We start from the raw sequence: 19,325 nt of genomic DNA on the forward strand, positions 1-19,325 counted from the left end.
CACAATCTGTTAGTCACAGGTGCTACATGATAGGTTTGTGTTAGCACATTATAGATCTTTTATCAGATACTGCACAAAATGTGTGTGTTTCTCTGCCAGGCAATCAGAATCAGCCTGCTGCATAGTTGATGAGTTACTCACCAATATACATTGTTGTTTATTTTAAACAGAACTTTTCCAGAACTGCACCTTAATGGATAACTTAAACTGTAATTGGGTAAGGCCAGGAAAGATCAAGAACTTAATGTGAGCCAGGAAAAACGCAGCAGGTCAATAGTGGTGCTTTGAGCATTGTCAGTCTTCTGCAATAGCATTCATCAAGTGAAATGATTAACACTACTCATTTGCTATAACAGACATAGTCATTTTGACAGCAAATTACCACTGGATCAATAGCTCAGCTTTTCTTTGGCAATTCATGTAGTAGCATGAGACCTGTGACAACATGCCACGCTGCTGGCATTGCTGTCTCAAAATCATGGAAGGAAGTTAGAGCAGTGGGAAGAACTACTGATTAAAAAGTCAAATCAGATTGAAAAGTCCTGGATGTTTTCACATGCCTCAAAAGCTCCTTTTTTTTTCCAGACACTAGACAACACAACAAACTTGGCCCTGAAATTCAGCCTAAACTGTACTTTCCATTTTAATAAAATTAATAATCCCAAGCAAGTTTTAGAGCACATGCCTCAGCTTTGCTGTAATCCCTGAGGAAAACATCCCTTCAGTGTAGTCCCGGAGAAATTGGTCAGTCGGTGTTGTGGCTCTGCTTCTTGCATCCAATTCCAGATGTCAGGAAATGCATCATTTAAAAACGGGTATGGAGCTGTAGGAGATCTGAGTTAAAAAATGCAGAAAGTGTTTCACTTCAGATACCAAATTAAAGCTGTGTTTTCAAGTGGCCATGCATACTATTTTCACTGACTTCAATGACCAAGTTAAAAGCAGATCTTCTGTGTGCTGTGACAGCCATAGGATCACCTGAGCTATTTCTGTCTCCACGCACAATTAGCACCATCTAAATAATTTTTCAGATTGATAGGAAACATTTAGTGCATGGAAAACTAGTCCCTTATGAAGGTTGGAACAATGCTTGTTAGGGAGTCCTGTGATGAGAGTGCTGTATTGGTAGTCCATGGACCTAAGGTTCTTCAGACGTCATTGCTGGCTGAGCCATATTCTGCCATCCATTCTGTTGAAAATACACACATAAAGCAAAGACAGTGATGATATGGTTTGTGCTTCCCTTTGGACACCAAGTGAAAACTATAAGCTTCCTGGCATTGGGGCAAAGACAGACACTTTCTAAGTAAGTCCTCTCAGAGGTGAGCTCTGAAGGACAGAAGCACCCTCTGAATATGGCTGTGAATTTCTTGCTGATTTGGAGCCTGTCAAACATGAATCTCTGTGAGCTCCAGACAGGTCTCCTCTGATGCAGTTATCCTTGAAGATCATCTGATCGTGTGGCATGGGACTGTTAAATTGCAAAACGGGATTAAGCGCATCGAAAGTATTGTACCTGTCTTCCAAAAGTTGAACTAGTTTTCTTGTTTGCTTCTGGGACCAATTCAGGATGTTGACTTGGATCTATAAAGTCTTCTATAGATTAGATCTGGGTTAGGAAATGGACTACATTCCTTTGATGTGCTGTCTTAGCAGTTGAGATCAGCAGACTTGCTTTTTCTAATGTGTTTGGGAAGCAGAAGCAATATTTTATCTCCTGTGGTATGCTGCTGGTACAGAAATGTTCAGGCTTATTAATTCTTCAGGACACAGGAAAAGTCTTCATCACCTGTGTAGGCAGTCACGGGAAAGGACCCACTGCAAAGTCTGCATTGAACTCTATTTTTTGGGGAGGCAGCTGGAAAATATTAGTAGTTTTCAGAGCCAATATACAGTACATATTGAGAGCCAGTAAATGATGCATATTATTGCAAATTCCTGTGCACTCCTGCATTTTATAAAACAGATAACTAAAATACTCACCTAGCCAGATCAGTTCCCCAAAGAATGCACTTTTCCAAGTAGAGACACAAACCAAAAACCCAGAGCAGAACACGAATTAGCCAAATAGTGGTTGAAACAAATGGTTTTAGGATCGCTGAGTAAGGACCATGACCTCCTTTTGCATCAGTCAAGGGAACTGTGAAACTTTGTGAAAGAAGCTCACCACAAAACAGATGCTGGGCTATCTTAGGTAAATAAATTACCAAAAAATAATAATAAAAAACTCCCCTACACATTTTACAAAGCACAGCTGTGTAAATATTGCATGAGACAGGGGAGAGGAGGAGAGATGTAACATACACCCTTTTCTATGCAGAAGTTCTGCTCTCGGCACTGTTTATTAACATTCCCAGTACAAGCATCACTCCACTGTGTCGCACACAGTGCGGCTACTGTACTCCTCGCACATGGTTTGATCTTTCCTTTAGAGGAGAAAACAGGCTTTATTTTAAAGGAAACACTTTCACCCGAATTTAAAATGTGCAATGAGAGGTGTTAGGGGACACAGAGAGGATGGTACAGGACCGGGAACAGGAAGCAGACCATATTACATCTCTTTTTTGCATTTCCTTTCCCACACTGTGTCTGCCACACTGACTCCTGGTTCTCCACAAGATCTTTATTTCATTGAGCTGGATACCTACTGCAGTTTTCCCGTTTCTCAGCTGCCAGGCACAGCACATTCCAGCCTACAAAAACTGTGGATCTGCCCACAGAGAATTAAAAATGGCTCTTCTGAGCTAGACTGAAGGCTCGTCTAGTCCAGTGTGCTGCTGTGTCTGACAAGAGCTGGTAGCGGACACTTAAGGAAAGAATACAACAGCAGGACAGGCCTCCAGTGATGCTTTTCAGAGCACAACCTCATGGACTTTGGCAGCGAACAGCTCGCTTTCATGAGCCAGAGGCTCTGTTCACATCTTTGTGTTTGACAGCCTTCAGTGGACTTCTCTTCTGGAGACATGCTCCGATGTTTTTAACTCATTCTTTATTTCGCCCTCCACAACATCCCATGGCAGCAAGTTTCAGTTTTACTCAGTGCCGTGTAAGGAAGATCTTAGGCAGAAGTCCTCCCCTGTGAGGGTGCTGAGGCACTGGCACAGGGTACCCAGAGAAGCTGTGGCTGCCCCATCCCTGGCAGTGTTCAAGGCCAGGTTGGACACAGGGGCTTGGAGCAACCTGCTCTAGTGGAAGGTGTCCCTGCCCGTGGCAGGAGCTTGGAACTGGATGAGCTTTAAGGTCCCTTCCAACCCAAACCAGTCTGTGATTCTATGAAGAAACGCTTCTTTTACCTGTTGCCTGATCATTTTGCTTGATGCTTCTTAGTGGTTTTATTGCTGCCAGAAGTAGTGAATAAAACATTCCCTGGTTACCCTCTTTACTTTCTTTCAAGTTAAGTGCTGCCCCAACGCGTTGACCGCAGCCGTCAGTGAGCATAGGAAAGCAGAGAAATCTGTCTAGCAGCCTGTTAGCTCAGGTAACAATTTGGCTGAGTGGCTGCAGAGCCATTCTATACCTCCAGGAATGTCTATGTGCTGTGATGGCAGCTGTGTTGTTCCCCCAAAGTGGGTAGTCTGTAACCTTGACCCATAACCCCAGAGCTTATGGCATGAACCCATTGCTACCCCCACAGCTGAGCCTGGATGGAGTGACTGCAATAAGGACACTGCAGCCTAAATAAAGGATGCTGCTTAAGTATTCTTAACTTCCCTTCATTTTCCAGCTCAACAAAAACTTAAAGTTCAGCAGGGTCTTCATCTTGTGTGCATGCTGGCCACAGATCTATTATGATTTCACTGGTATCTTGCTCAGGGGAGCGCAGATACCCCATAGCATCCTCCACCTCTGCTCGCCCAGCCTGTGGTCCTAATGAGATCATCCTTTCTGCTATTCTCTTACATCAATGGTTGCTGCTATTTTTAGTGTGATATACACCAAAAAGCAGAACATAAGAGATCCTATTGCTAAAATTAGCTGGAAAATTATAGGCTGTTTTACCGGTTTGTGCATAGCCTTCATTTGCCTCGCTGGGATTTGTGTGCAGATCTTTGAACCCCCAAAAGCCACCAAAGTGAGATGGTACCTGCAGTCCTCATGTCCAAGTGCTTTTGGAAAGAATGGGACTATTTTATGTCAGCAAAGGCTGGAGGAAAAGTGTTAAGTTCCACCTATAGGAGGGAAATACTTGAAGTAAGGATTTATAATCAGTGAGACTTGAAGAATATGAATGTATGGATTATCTTTCTTTGTACTTGGTGGAACATCCCGTTTTATTACAGCAGCCCACTTCTGTCTCCAGGAGTATTATCTGTGATGCAGCACACTAATGCATTACCTTGCTCTGAACAGGAGAGAGCACTTTGGATGTAGTCCAGATTTAATCCTGTCTTTAGGGCTTGCCTTTACTGTTAACCAAAATAACAGCAAATGAAAGCAAAGCATCATCCCAACTCTTCCTCTGAACTTGGCCAATCCTAGGTGTGAGATGCAGCTTTAAGCAAAGGATAATGGTTTTTCACACTTGTTTCATGACTCCTCTGCCTCACTCTGCCCTTTGAGTCCTTGCAACCAACATCTCTTTTCCATTCCTTGAGTGAAAACTGCTCTAACACCTGATCTAAGCACGCCGTGCAAGGAGCTGCTTCTCACTGTCAAAGGTAAGGTTTGACATCTGCCATTGAATTGATTCCCGAAGAGTCCTGTCATCCAGGTAGAATTGCAGATTCCAGACATTTGGAGATTTTAAAAATTAAAAGGTCCTTCAAACAGCTCTATTTCTTATGCAAATCCCTACCTAAATGGGAACTTAGAAGTATTACAAAAATTGTTTGCCCTGTTAAAAAATTGTCATCTAAAACCCCAATAATCTGGGGGGGACGACACAGTTTTTAAAGAGGCCAAAGCAGTTTTACAAGCAACATTTCTCCTGTGTCCTATCAGCTATAGTGCTATTGTGATTTTATAGTGCTATTTCTTTACTCTTGCAGGATTTTTCTCTTTAATGTTATGTGGAAAACCCTGAACAAAACCTGGCACTTAATTCAGAGTAAACAGTGGCAGTGACTGAACAGAAACCCGATGTCAAATATACAACCGCCCTGGGAAAGTCAAAATGCATTGCTTTCTCATCTCTTCCAGTTGTTGCCTTCTTAAGTGTATTATTCATAAAATTAGCGATTTAAAAATGCATAGAAACATTATTTTTTATATTCATTGCATCACTCGGAAAAAAAAAATGGTTAAAAATCGATTTGCTGGCCTCTTGGGGAAATGCTGTAATGTTTTTGGCTGTCTCCTACTTTCTGCTGCCAGCTAAAAGTACCATCTGGCTTGTTTAGGGCCTTTTTCCATATCAGGTGCTTCCAAAATTCTCCCCAACCAGAGGATTGTTTCATTGGGTTGCTTTGCCTGCTGAGGCATGTGTCCTGGGCTGGGAATCCTACTGCTTCTGTTCCCTGCCATCTTGCTGACGGTGGTGTGTGTATGTTTGGGCACAGATCTTGCTGCCTCTCTCCCGAGGACATTTGCATCATTGTCAGCTGCACATATTAAATTGATATGCAGGGCTCAGAAACACGTATCCCGTCTTTTGTCCCTTTGTTTGTGCAATTGTTGTGGTTTTAATTCTTCTTTGACACCTGGAATATCACAAAGCTGCTGATAATCTGTTGGCTACTAAGGGAAATGACATTGATAGAAGGATAATGTGTGTCAGACTTATAGCTAGATAATTGCAGGCACACCCCGAACCCTCGCAGCTCAGGGAATGAATATCCTAAATCCATTATTAATTTGGAGAGTCATATGTGGCAGTTGGCTGCGGTGTCATCCTCTCACTGCAAGAGTCACTTGCAAGGGATTTTAAAAGCCAGTTTTGGTTAATTCAGCATTGCTGTGTCGAGTTATGCCTAGTAGGAGCCGATTTGGGCATGTTCTTGCTGCCATTTCGTGGCAGTGTGAGGAGCTGTAACAAAATGGGGTTGGTGCCCTAACTCCTCACTGAAGGAAGCTGCCCATGTGTCTTCTCCTGCATGGGCATCAGGTACCAAGGAGATAAGAAGTGATGCACTATACATGGTACCAGTTGAGGGTGACACCTCCTCCTCAGGATCCTTTGTTTTTCAGATTTGCTGGTTTACTTAGAAATAGAAATCTACCCCTCAAAGGATTTATGAGTGGATTTGGAGTATTGTAGTTGCTAAGCATAGACTTTTGATGTGATCCTATGAAAAGATGGAGCATGTTTTGAAATAGAATCTGCCATAGGCTGTCTTGTCCTATTTCCAAAATGATCTGTGCCATACACTGCTGACTTTTCCTGTCCATCCATTAAAAAGTGAATTATGAAGAGTGCTGAGACTCTAAAACAGATAGTAGTTTAACCTTGTTAATAAATACCAGGTAGCTGGTATATACTGCTAGAATGTTACATCACAGCCTTTCTCTTCTATATAGGCTTATGAAATTATCTTGTTACTATATAAACTGCCTTTGCTGTGTACATTCTTCCAGAGGTTTATTGTTCTTTGTATGTTGGCACAGTAGCATGGCTCTGAAGAGGCAGTTCATGATGTGGTGAATTTTAAAGGCTTGGGAGATGGCCATATCTATTTTTCAGCAAAGGAATGAAAACTCTCTTTATATTTTCTTTTTTTTTTTTGTTGTTGTTGTTGTTTCCCAAGGTATCGAAAGTTTCAAAAGATGTGCTGAAAGGCAAAGGAAATAGTAACTAAAGACTGGGTGGGAAGTAGTGTCTCAGAGTGCTGACTTTGTTTCTTTGCTTGTTACCCCCAAAATCTTAGTATTTGAAGTACAAGTTAATACTTAAATCAAATAAACCTGGTTTGCGAAGCAGTGAGATACTTGAGCTCTATCACACATTATTCATTTAGTTTTGTGTGAGTGCAATAAAAATTTTACAAGCTGTAATCTTGTTCTTTTAATAGAGAGAAAACTATGCAGAATATGTTGCTTAGAGTATTAGATAAGCTACAGTGTGTTAATCAAATATTTTCGTGATATGAGGGCAGTTGAGAAAACAGTACAATTTTTGCTAATGGCACTGGTAAGTAAACGGATCTATCATTACATTGTCATGAAAAGTGACATTGAGCAGAAACACCCTGCCAATCCCTAGAAGATAAGTATTTAATGTAATTAGACAGACACTGTCTCCTTTGTTGAACGTAGCATTAATCACCCAGAGAAGTCCAACTTTATATGAAATGGCTTTTTTCTGATATGTCTTTGTATTAGCAACCTTCTTACGTGGTTTTGTCATGATGATATATTTGAAGAAGTGACTGCTGTAGCTCTACAGTTTTCCTCATGACATATCTTGCTGTTCTGTGTTCCATAATCTTATTTTTTTATTATTATTTAGCAATGTTACATTATATAGCTGTGACTTGTTTCTGAGTCTAGAAACCAACAGGCATTTGGAGCTGAACCTCTTTGAAACAGTTAATGCATTCCACTTCTGAGACATAAAAGCAACACAAACAGCTGCCATTATATTCTCCAATTCTTCCTATGTGGTGTTAGCATAGGGCCATTGTAACGGCATAAGCAAAATGTTTCTTGCCCCAAATGCTAGTTCATAATATCACACAAAAAAAAAAAAAATAAAAAGAACTTCTATGAAAATCTCATTGTTAAATTGATGAAAAATGTTGCCCCCTTCCAGAACTCATTGGCACTACAGACTCCTCTTTTTTCCCTCTCCTCTGTTGCTTGTAATTTGTACTGTGAAATGCTGTCTGGTTATGAACTGGTATCAATTTAAATCAGTGCACAGCTGTGTCTTCCCACCTTCTCAGCGGTGCAGAGGGCTTTGAAGGGAAAGAATAGGGTTTAGTCAACGATGACAGCGGACTTCACCGGCTAACAGGTGGAGGTCAAGTCGGTTTATTTGTTGGGATGAACAGAGTGCAGAGATGAAAAATCTTTGCCATAATAAGGTTTAGGAAGAAAATGCTGACTAGTCTAAGCTTTGATTCCAGCTGACAGATCCTTTTCTAGTGTTCATTACTTGATTTCACAGTTCAGGCAATTTTAAGAGGCTTAAAATGATATTTCTGCTCTCCTCTCTAAAACTTTTCGATCACTTCCTAATTTTTTTGCTTTAAGTAAAGTTTATAGGGACCCCCAATAGCCACTCCTGCCTTTAAAAGTCAATATGCCATCAAAAACGTAAGCTTTTATTTTAGACCCTTACTTTTACCGATTCTTTTTGTAAATGAAGTGAAAAATTCACATGTAGACACCAATTTGGTTAGAACATTAAAACTTTAGAAAAACAAAACTCCCCTGAAAAGTAGATGGTAAAATAAGCACGATGCTTAAGAAGTCACTGTTCCAGTCTGGGCATACGGGGGGTTTATGTGCCTGGTAGTGTTAATGAAGCTACGCCAGCCCAGTGTGCTCAGTTTCAATCACCAAGTGCTGGTGAGCCATGCTCCATCCTGAAAGGGAGTCACAGCAAGACCCCAGCTAATCAGAGCAGAACGTCCTGACATTGTGTGCCGGTGCTGGGACTGCCATGACCTGTCGGCATCGTTGCAGATCAAATGCAGCATCACAAAGGGATTTCAGAGCTGTGAGTGCGCGAGCCCCTCCTAGGTTAGAATCCTGCCCTTCCCTGGTGCCAGCTGCTAGGAGGGGAAGGGAGGTGTTTCTCCTTTCCCACCCTTTTTCTTCTACCACCACCACCTGCTTCCTACCTGCTGGAGTGGGCAGAATAGGATTATCTTTAGCCATTTGCTAAAATCTTCCCCCTCAGACTTTCTATTACTTCTGCATTCATTCTTTGCAGGAAGAGGAAACTCACTGGTCAAACCCTTGGACACCAGAATAGTTGCATGCAGTTTCCCAGGGAGCCAGATAGCTCTAAAGCTTCCCAGTGAGTGACAGTTTCTCTCTTCTATTCTTCTGAAACATGTGTTTTACACATATACTGAAAAATGTTAATATCAATTTACAGCCAGATTCTTGCTTTTTAAAAACAAAAAAATATATCAAGTCTCCCAAAGTATTTACACTTAGAGCACCTCAGCACACATAGCACTTTTTTTAACGTAGGAAAAAGTGTTGGATGCTCTTATACACATAACATCATTGGGCTTGAAAGCTGTTAGCTCGTTCCGAGTTAGTGGCAAGAACAGTGGACTTGCCAGCACCAAACTGTGAAACCTTTTCTGTGTGACTAGTAGAGATCTCATGGGGGTAGAATTCCAAAAAAGGGGAGGAGGGGGGTGTGAATCTGTGCATTTGGATTCGAGTATCTTCAATACGATGATATCAACTTTGTCCTAGAAGCCCTTGAATCACAAATCGTTGGAGGCTGGGAGAGTATTTTGGAGAATTATCACTGTATGCTTTCCCTGGTCTTTTTACTCCTTTTCTAGGCATCCATTAGTTGCCACTGTCAGAGAGAGGATACTGGACTAGGTGGATCCCTGTAATCTGATTTGGCATGGCTATTTTTCTGTGTTCCTAAGCTCATGAGATCAAGTTATGTAGGATTATTTCATAATGCCAGAGCAGCCGTTTCTGAGGTTCGACAAAGCTATCTAGCAAAGTGTCTAATAAAAGAAAAATCCTGTCCCATACTGTAGCTTTCTTGGTCCAGTGAAGCAGCATCCTCATGCATACAAATCTTGTAAAGTTGCTTCTGATAGCTCCCTCTGTCCCTTCATTTTCATAAGCTAAAGTGCCATTTTCCTTTTTACAGCTTAATTGAACCTAAATGCACCCGTTTGCTGCAATGTGGTGTTTTGGTAATTTTACTATTTGCTCGTAAGTTTTCCCTTAAGCAAACTGAAAGCTTCCCCCTTATCACTTCACTGGGCCAAGATTTCACACAGTATCCTGCTTGCTACAAAATATGATAGTGTTCTCTCTCACCTTGTTTCTTTTTTCTTCTTTTACTTTCTTTTTATAAAATCAGGATATCTAAGAAACCCCGAACACCGCGGAGCACTACATGGTGGGTGTGCTTATTCAAACAATGCCAATGCTCTTGTTCTCGGTGCATAGACATTTTGTGTTGGTTGGGGGGGATGTACCAGGTGTCCCTCTCGTGTGGGTTCTCTGGTTTCTAGTGAGGAGAGGACTCACACTGAGCACTTTGCCAGAGTGACAGCACTGGAGGGAGCGCTGACATGTTACCTCTGCCCTTCCCATGCCTGTGTTCGTGAAACTCGCAGGGAATTTTTCCTTTCTGCCTCTCTGTCAGATGTGTTTTAAATTGCTCAGTAGATGAGAGAGGTGTTGGGCAGATCACACAAGCAGACCTGCAGGCAGCATGGTCGTACACGGCTCCTCTGGAAATGATGCCAAAGCCAAACTGCTGTGCTCTGCCTTCTCTGCAGTGGGAGGGTTATGTTTTTTCCAGGGGGATTCTTTGTTCCTCCCAGAATCCTGAAACCATTGGGAATGCAGAAAAATGAGGCTGATTTCTCCTGTTTGATATCACCTGCCTGAAAGCCGATCTGTTGGGAAGCAGTTTATGTCCCTGCTGCCCTGGAGCCGCTGGTGGCAGGTCGGCAGCGCCATTCCAGCGGGAGCTCACCAGCCTACAACTGGCAATGGACACTTGCCAGTGAAAGAGCACAGCAGCTGTAGGTCAGCTACAAATGATTTCTTGTGTTATGGAGATACGAGATGACTGTTGAGCCCTGTGACTATCAAACCTAGGCAGTCATATGGTAAAACCACCCAGAACGACTGGATAGCAATACATAACAGTTCCATGAGTACACTCTTGACCTGTCAAATTCTAAATCCATTTCAGCTTGGTACGATGCACATGAATTCAGTTTGCAAGTCTTGCTTTCTTCAGAATAATGTATAAACTCTTCACCTCAAATTGTGCAGAAATCAGGTGACTTTACAGTACGTGGTAAATTACCTGAGCTATTTTCAATCCTGACCCCAGCTCTTTTATTAATTAAAACATATGTTCAGTGGCAGTGTATACCGGCTAAGTCTTCAAAACCAATATTAACACTAAACTTAGTCTTGTCATCATAAAAGTCATTTAAAAACATTAGCATGCAGTAACTGAGGTCACAGGTTGAAAAAATCTACATATTTACCCATCTCCATCTCATGCCTTCGGCATTTAGCAGCCATCATTGTTATCTGTAGCCTGGATAGCCAATGATCTTTTGATGACATGCAAATAATGAGCAAATGATTTTTGAGAAAATAAAAAATAATATAAAAAAACGCAGGGAATTTGACTCCATCCTCTTCAGTTACTAAAATTCCCTTTAGTATCACTTGCAATTTAGCATCCATATGCATCTCAGGAAGATATAGTTGAAACATAAATCTATTCTGGGTCTTTTACTTGCAAAAATATTATACCTCAGCTATAATCATATGCAAAGACTTTTTAGAGGGCTTTGTAAATGCCATCCAAATTTATGATGGCATTTTTTTGCCTTGCAGCTATAGATGTTCCATCCCCAAAGCACCCACATAAAGGTATATTCTCCTATGGATGGCTGCAGTTTGTCCCTGCTGCTATATCTAATCTGCCAAGTATGCTGAAAAACTCTCAAATACCATTTGAAATGAAACAAGTGCAGTCATGAATTTTAGACGAGACGTCTAAAGACGTCATTGGGAAAAAAAATGTTCTTATTACAATATATATTTATAAGTGCAAAATGATGCTGAAACCAACATTAAATCAAAGGCAAAATTGAACTGTTATCTTGCTGTTTATTACACTTCTGATTAAAGTTTTTAAGTGTAAACCCCACAAAATTGTACTCTGAAGAAACAGGTAATGTGTTGAGTACCGGTTCATTATTGAAAGAACCACGTGGGTGACAAAGCAGAACACTTTGAGATCTAAAGAAATCTAAAACAATCCAGATGATGCCGTAAACACGGACACAAACAGATAAAGTAATACACTCTGTGGCAACATTGTACCAAATGATTTAAGGCAGATTTTAATGGGGTAGGATTTAAAATAATGGTGAATATTGTAGCACTTGGTTTTAAAAATCTGTAGGCAAGATTTTCCATCAGGATAAACTGATATTTCTCCTTTGTAAGTGGTGCAGTGCTCATTTACAGAGGAGAAATATCAACCTTCTTTTCCCTGAGTGACATCAGAATTTTGATTCTAACTTGAATTATCATTTTTGGCTAAAAATTGCTGAGGAGTCCAAAAGCATTTAAAACCTGAAGCCATTGAATCCATTTAATGCGCCTTTGGCACCTCTCTCTCTCTCAGCCCTTTTTGAACATTCTGGTCCTCATTTTAATCAATCTCTTTTTATTAAGTTCTTTGGCTCATTTACTTGTATGTGCATTTGCTTTATTTTATTTGGAACATTTCTTTTGTAGTGTCTTGAAAAAGAGTTGTGACATTTCTTTTGGAGAGCTTCTTAAGTATCTGGCAGTCACCTATGATACAATGTTGATGGGTACGGATAGATTAGCTCTGTTTTCCTGATGATCTGTCAGATGTCGAGTTCTGAGGAAACTGGTTGTGTGTGTTGGTGATGCATATGCAGTAGTTTGATAAGTGGATAGAGTGGGAGCTTTCGTTTTTCCTCTGTAAAATCACTGTTTATCCACAGCTGGATTTAGTCTTGTGAAGCGAGGTCCTCGCTGGCAGGTAGTTAATCAGTGATCACGGGAACTCAGAAGGCAACCAGGGGAGCAAGTATCCATTCAGAACGTAGATACTAAAGAGCACTTCATTAGGATGAGTGAAATTCCATCTGCGTTGTATTTTGTGTATACTGGAGCAACTAATACAGTAAACTGATGGATGGCAGTTAGCCTGATCATATCTCAGCTGATGACAAAGTTTGCTCAGCACTAAATAGAACAGACTTACCATGATTGACAGTAGTATAGCCATCAAAATTCCAAGAAGCTTGAAATTAAGAATTCCCCAGGAAAAACAAAAAGAGCAGCTGATCAGCATTTCTGTTGATAGTGATTTCAGTGAAATTGCTGGAATAATTTGCACAGAAGGATGAAAATTCCTCGAAAAATTCTTCCCATGTATCAGGTTTTTTTTTCTTCAACAGCCAACTTGTTTTTCTGCATCATCTATTTGTTCTGCATGTTGTCGAGTTCATGGTCCACCTGGTAATACCTGAGCTTCCGTGATTCCTTTTCATAGCATCCCCTGAGAAGGAAGACCCAGACCATACTTCATTCATAGCTTTTGTTATGAGATCTCCATCAGGAGTCTAGTGGCAGAGAGCTACTGGGAATATTGGTGTAATTATCCAAAAGTCGTCTCTGGAGGTGAACATTAGCTGGTCTACCAATGTGGCTAACTTGAGATGGAGTTATCATGTAAGATGTGTGCAGTCAGAATAATCTTAGTAGTTAATCAACTGAGAATTGGATGGATATACAGCTATAGATACAGATACAGCTATAGATTTGGAGAGAAGGGGAATTGTTCTCCTCTTACACTGCTGTGACTCCATTCACTCCATCAAAGTCAATCCTAATTTCAGTACCTCCATTAGTAAGGTGCATAGGTGTATGGAAAACAGGTTCATAGACGTTTATGTGTTCCGGGAATGCATTCAATCCTCACGCATCATTTTCTGGTCCATTTAAATATAAATCAGCCTCATACATGGAAATTTGAAGATCTTTAGCTGTACTCAAGGAAGACTCTTATGTGGTGCGTTTCTAGTACTGGCAAACATAAGGAGGTAGAGGAATTAAACCCATCACAGTGCTCCAGTGCCCCTTAGAAGATGAGGAACATGAAGTATTCCTGTGCATTCACTGATTAAACTTGGGCTGGAGGTTTGCGAAGTGCAGAGTTTTGGAAAGTCTTACTGCGGGACTTCAACATCCGTGCAATGGCTCCAGTAACCAGAGTCTCTCCAGGACAAGGATCCCATTTACGCTTGCATTATGCATTGAGCAGGAGGGTGTGATGCATGATGTGGAATGAACCAAATAACTTGTGTGTTTAGGGAAATGCCAAATTAATGAAAATTCAGAAAGCTCTAATGTTGAAAAGGCACAAAAGATTCCTTGATAGAAATATAATAATGCTGCTAACAGTTTCAAGATTATTGTTGTCTGAATTTTCTGCTTATTGTGTACTGCAATTAAAATTCTTTTCAACTGAAAAACCAATGTCAAATTAATATTTCCTTTTGGAAAAAAATACCAAAGTACACATCTTGTTCCATTTAGCACCATCATGGTCTTTGATCTGGTTCCCTCTGTCCAGTGGAAAAAAAAAAAAACAGATCCATGTTAATGGGAACAGGCTAAGACCATATATGTTTGGCACACATATACTTACAGAATCACATGAACGCAAGTACAGTAAGTTAAAGTAACACACCCACTCAGACTTCCATCTGTGTTTTACGCCACCGATCCCTTTATTTTCTTTTTTATTTAGCAATTAACTTTTCCATTTATTCTGTAGTTAAAAGCTGCCATAAGATGAAAATAGACTAAGTCTGATTTTCTTCTCTTGCACTCTAAATAACATTCAGAGGAGACTCAGACCTGAATTAGGAAATCTGTGTTTCCTGAGAGTGCCAGGTGTGACTGTGATTTGGACAACAGTCCTGTACGCAGAATAGTGAGAAACACTTTTAAACCCCACCTGGGTTACCCAGCCGTTGTGTTCTGGCTGTTCTTGTTTATTCCTTGCTCGGAGCAGATGGATAGAAAGAGGCAGGGAACGGGGAGGATCCTTGGCTCCATTCCCTATTCACCGGCCAGCGCAGCTGAGGCGGGTTGGGGGATATTGTAATTTGTTACTGCCCTGCACCAGAGAGAAGATAGAGGAGAGTCAGGACTCAGAAGTGTCCTTATGAGTTGGCACTACCCTGTCCTTGGGGCCACGTGAAGTGCTGAAAACTGGTCTTCAGTGCAGTGGTCCCCAGTATTCATTAGCTCTTGGGAACAATGCAGAGGAAAGCCGTGCAAGGCAGCAGCATCCTCCCTGGGCCCTGCCCGGGGTAGCTTCAGTTTAACTTTTTAATTTCCTGCATCCCTGAGCAACACAGCAGGGGAGGCTGCGGACTGGGGACCACTAAACGTGTTAAAACTCATTAGGTACGAAACAGAAGACCTTTAAAACTGGCCAAGAGTCTCCAACATGGGTGCCAAAAATTAAACACCTAATGCCATATTTAGTCATTTATCTTAGTTCCTGCCTCACAGTTGTTAACACACACCAGGGCATCTCATAGGTGGCCTGATTTTCATAGGCATCGGGCACCTACAATGCTAACTCAAGTGTTGAGACTGCTTACCCAAGAGTGGGACTTGTAGTAGCAGTTCTGAATTTTTCTGGGTGATTAAACCAGAGTTCCCTTTGCTCTCACTCTCAACTCCTGAAAGCAGCTTCGATAGAATGACCAGCATTGTAACATATGGCTTAGCGAAGGGGGAAAAAAAGAAAATGAGTATTAGGAATGGATGGACTAAAGAATACGCAGGATATATCAGGCACATTAACCAAACATATGGTGCTAAATGAGATATTTTTTTTTAAATTGCAAAAAAATTGACATTCCTGGCAGTCTCAAGGATAATGTGACATGGCTGTGATAAATTTAGAAGAATGGGACATATTTTGGCTTGTTCTTGGAAACCTTTTTCTTGCATGCCGACTGTATTTCTTCTTTTATTAACCCATTCAAAGAATGTTTGAATTTTGCTGCTAGAGCACCATGCTGGCGCAACATAAAATGTGAATGATGCTAATTGCTTTGCACTGCCTAACTTTCTGTCATACCCTCCCCTCTTAAAGGACAAAACATGCTTTGGAAATGAGCTGGCAAGCTCGTCTCATTCTTTCTCTTGGTCAATATTAAGTGATGTAATTAAGCTCCTGTTTGCATATTCTTCTGAACTAGGAAGCAGCCATTTTTGTCTTGAGATCTGATGGATATGATCACTCAAACTAAAATGTGTCATTACAAACCTCAAACAAAATCAAAACATGGTAGAGTTGGACTGTTCCAAACCAATACATCACAGAATACCCTGAAATAAAAACAAAGTAGTGATGATAATAACAGCAATCAGAGCCATGATAACAAACAAATATATCTGAAGTAGGAACCAATTATCCTTGCTTCAGTTTGTCTTCCTGCATCAACCATATAAAATCCATCCCCATATGACCATGACACTGCTAAGCATTGCCACAGTGCAAGGTTATTGCTCAGCTTTGTTGTAGCTCCTAATGTTCCAGTGTTTGGACACAATCACATGAACAGGTTTAAACCATATTCTACTGTTCTCTCTGCCCCTTCCTCCTAGCATGGATGGGTCAAGCAGGTTTTTTAGCATGGGGTTAAAAGAACAGCTCTTCACTTTCTCAGAAGCTTTCTTATCTTTCCCATAACCCTGAAGAGCATACGGGGAAAGCAGGAAGTTCATGAGCCATCTGAACCATACTGTGCATAGACTTGGAGACCTTACTCCTTCCACGACCTCCATTGCTTGCCCAAGGCACTGGTGCTCATGTCCTCTCCTGGATTGCTGTTCATGGGCTGCACAACCATCAGCTCCATGCAGGGCCTTGTGCCTCCATGCAAGTGCTGCACAACTTTGCAGTAACAGCAGCTCACTAGCAGGCATATTTTACTGTGATAATCCCTGTGCATCAAGAGTCCTTGTTCTGTCCGTGCTACTTTGCACTTATAGGGATGAAGCCTGCTATGTTAAAGCCATCCTGGGGGCAAACCTATCCCCTTCCACAACCCAACACAAAGGAGATGTACCCACGGCCTTGCTGCCAGCAGCACAGTTCCTCTACCCCTCCCCAAGCTCAAATATTGCCACTGGCCCTTGACTTTATGTTTAGGGATGGGGTTGATGCTCATTTGGTGTTTCCATCCCCAGTTCCTCCATCATAAGGAAATGTGGATCAACAGCACCATTACTTCTTTTGAGCATCCTTGTCCAGAATATGGACACTCAAACACAGAGCAATACCTAAGTTACATCCCAACATGACCAAGAAGTCAGCTGGCTTCATTGGAATATTTCATTGAAACACCTTAGTTCAGACTCCTCTTACCCCCAGAATGAACCAACTCTTTGCTTTTGTCCCTACTCCAAAGAAGTCCTTAAGACCAATATGAAAAATACCCAACACAGTGTTTTTCTTGCACAACAGTCCATCAGTTCTAAACTTTTATTTTTACAAGACTAAGCACGTAACCTTTCTTGCTGTAGGGAAAAAGCCACCATAACAGCCAACCCTTTTAGCAAACAGTTTCAAGACAGAAAGCTGCAAATACAACACTGGAACTCTAACCATTCCCTTCCTTTATTTAACTTTCTGAAATATAAACTGCAAAACCTCATTGAAACCATTAAGACCCCAGCAGTGCAGCATATAAAGTACAAGAAGGCTCCCGCATATTGCAATCAACATCCTAGGGACTATAAAACTAGTGCTATTAAATATAAAGTTAGTAATATTGCCCGGAGATAATATTGTCCAGGCCTCTTTCTTTACTTTTGAACAATTAAATTCTACAAAATACAGAGTTGGAAATAAGGTTGAATGGCTTTGCTTGTGGAAGTTCATCTTCCGTATTAGCTGATACCTTGCTTTTGCACCTGAAATCTCAACTATTCTGCACCTTTGTTTTGCTATATCCCTACAGATATGCAAAATGTCTGATGCACTGTATATACTGGAAATTATGTGTTTTCAGAGCATGTGCAGATAATCAGAATACCCATATGCCTCTAGAACTATAAAGATATAAAAAATAATAGAGACACACATAGGCATTCTTCATCTATATGCTGTATTATCCAAGCATAAACCATATGCAGAAAAGGCTTGGATTTTAAGAGCCTATTGCAATACATTCATTCCACTAATTTCTTTGGTGCCACAGGCTTGATATGATACCAACAGGAGTTATTCTTACAGAATATAACAAACGGGTCATATTAGTGTTACACCATGCCTGCCTGTCCACGGGAGAGGTTTCACCCGATGGCAACTTAACTCTGATTTTCATTGGAAGCCTTTGATATAGTTCAAGGGCATAATAACAACTCTGAAATAATTCCAGTGTGGCTTCTAATATCAAGACACAAATACCATTCACCCTTTAAAAAAATTTGAAAGCAAAAGGGAGCCACATAAATATATTACTTTCGAATACCTTTGAAGTCAAGAGAGTAAGGAGAGGCAGAGTTTGAACTCAGAAAACTTCATTCTCTAGTTGTGCCTTGAGTCGTGCAGCACATTTAAAAGATCCATTTGCAATAATCTACTAAACCAGTGAGTGAAAGACAGAACTCATAAAAAGCCTGTAAAAATCCAAATGCTCCAGCTATTACAGATTGCTAAAAATAAAGCAGAGTAGGTTTCAGTAGCAATAATAAGCTGCATCTTATCCATATTTCAGATTCAAAAGAAAAATATGGCTGCCTTTTAGAACTTATTGCTCAGAGCAAACCATGGCCTCTTCTGCCTCAAAAAAAAAAAAAGACCACAAATAAAAGTGAGCTTTCAGCTTGCTGTTATATTCCATTTCATTTGTCCTTTAAGTTTATCTAGCTGCTTCTGCACCCACTTTCACAATGCATAGGCTGTCGTTCCATGACCTAGCATTATTAAATTGCACTTATCAATCATTCTTGCCAGGAATGCCATCGCCAACTACATTAAAGAAGTCAGAGAAGTCTGGTTTCAGCAGTCCCTCGCCTTCGCAGACCTCCTCCCTTGGAACGGCTTTCACACAGCACCATCGACCTGTCATTACAGGACCCAGAGGTGAGGCTTAACCCAAGAGCCCCCAGGCAGCTTAAACTTTAGCCAGGACACCCAGTGTCCATCCCAGTGCCTTCCCATGGAAAGTCAGCGCCACATGTGACCCACCCAGTGAGGGGCTGTGCTTCAGAAGCTTGATAACCAGGAGGTTTTAGTTGCCGAGACCTGCGTTTGGTTTTGCTAGGCTGGGCTGTTTTTGGTAAAACTCCTGATGACCATTCAAGAGTGCCTGAGGTGGACACGCTGGTTTCTGGGGGCTTGGGGTTTTATTTGTAGAGGGTGGGGAAAGGGACAGAGCGTGTTACACAGAGTGTCTTCTGCTTGTGTCCATGCATAACATAGATTGAGTCTAACTGCTCAAGATAGGGACCCATCACTCATTCTGAACCATGCCTGTCTTCCAGCAGTATGGCTTTGTTTTGGCCAGTCCTTTAGTGCTCGTGTTGTTGGTATCAGTGCGCTGAAGAACCGCCTTGTTAGGGGACTCCTTTGAAGGTGATTCTTGCAATGCTTTGGCTGGTTTCCTTCACAGTACTCTTCTAAC

At 41.2% G+C, this 19,325-nt stretch overlaps 1 protein-coding gene and 1 long non-coding RNA gene across 2 annotated transcripts in view; both read left to right on the top strand.

Annotated features, from left to right (window-relative positions):
* Positions 1-19,325, top strand: part of NFIA (nuclear factor I A) — a 256,674-nt gene that overhangs the window by 183,945 nt on the left and 53,404 nt on the right. Inside the window, 2 exon segments of the mRNA XM_030494276.1 lie at positions 9,950-9,988; positions 18,656-18,784. Of these exon segments, the coding sequence (XP_030350136.1) occupies positions 9,950-9,988; positions 18,656-18,784 (168 nt within the window).
* Positions 8,824-9,793, top strand: LOC115611410. Its single transcript, XR_003992574.1, has 2 exons — positions 8,824-8,902; positions 9,734-9,793. It is a non-coding gene; the product is annotated as an uncharacterized LOC115611410 (long non-coding RNA).

Source organism: Strigops habroptila, chromosome 8, assembly GCF_004027225.2.
Source record: "Strigops habroptila isolate Jane chromosome 8, bStrHab1.2.pri, whole genome shotgun sequence".
NCBI classification, from domain to species: domain Eukaryota; kingdom Metazoa; phylum Chordata; class Aves; order Psittaciformes; family Psittacidae; genus Strigops; species Strigops habroptila.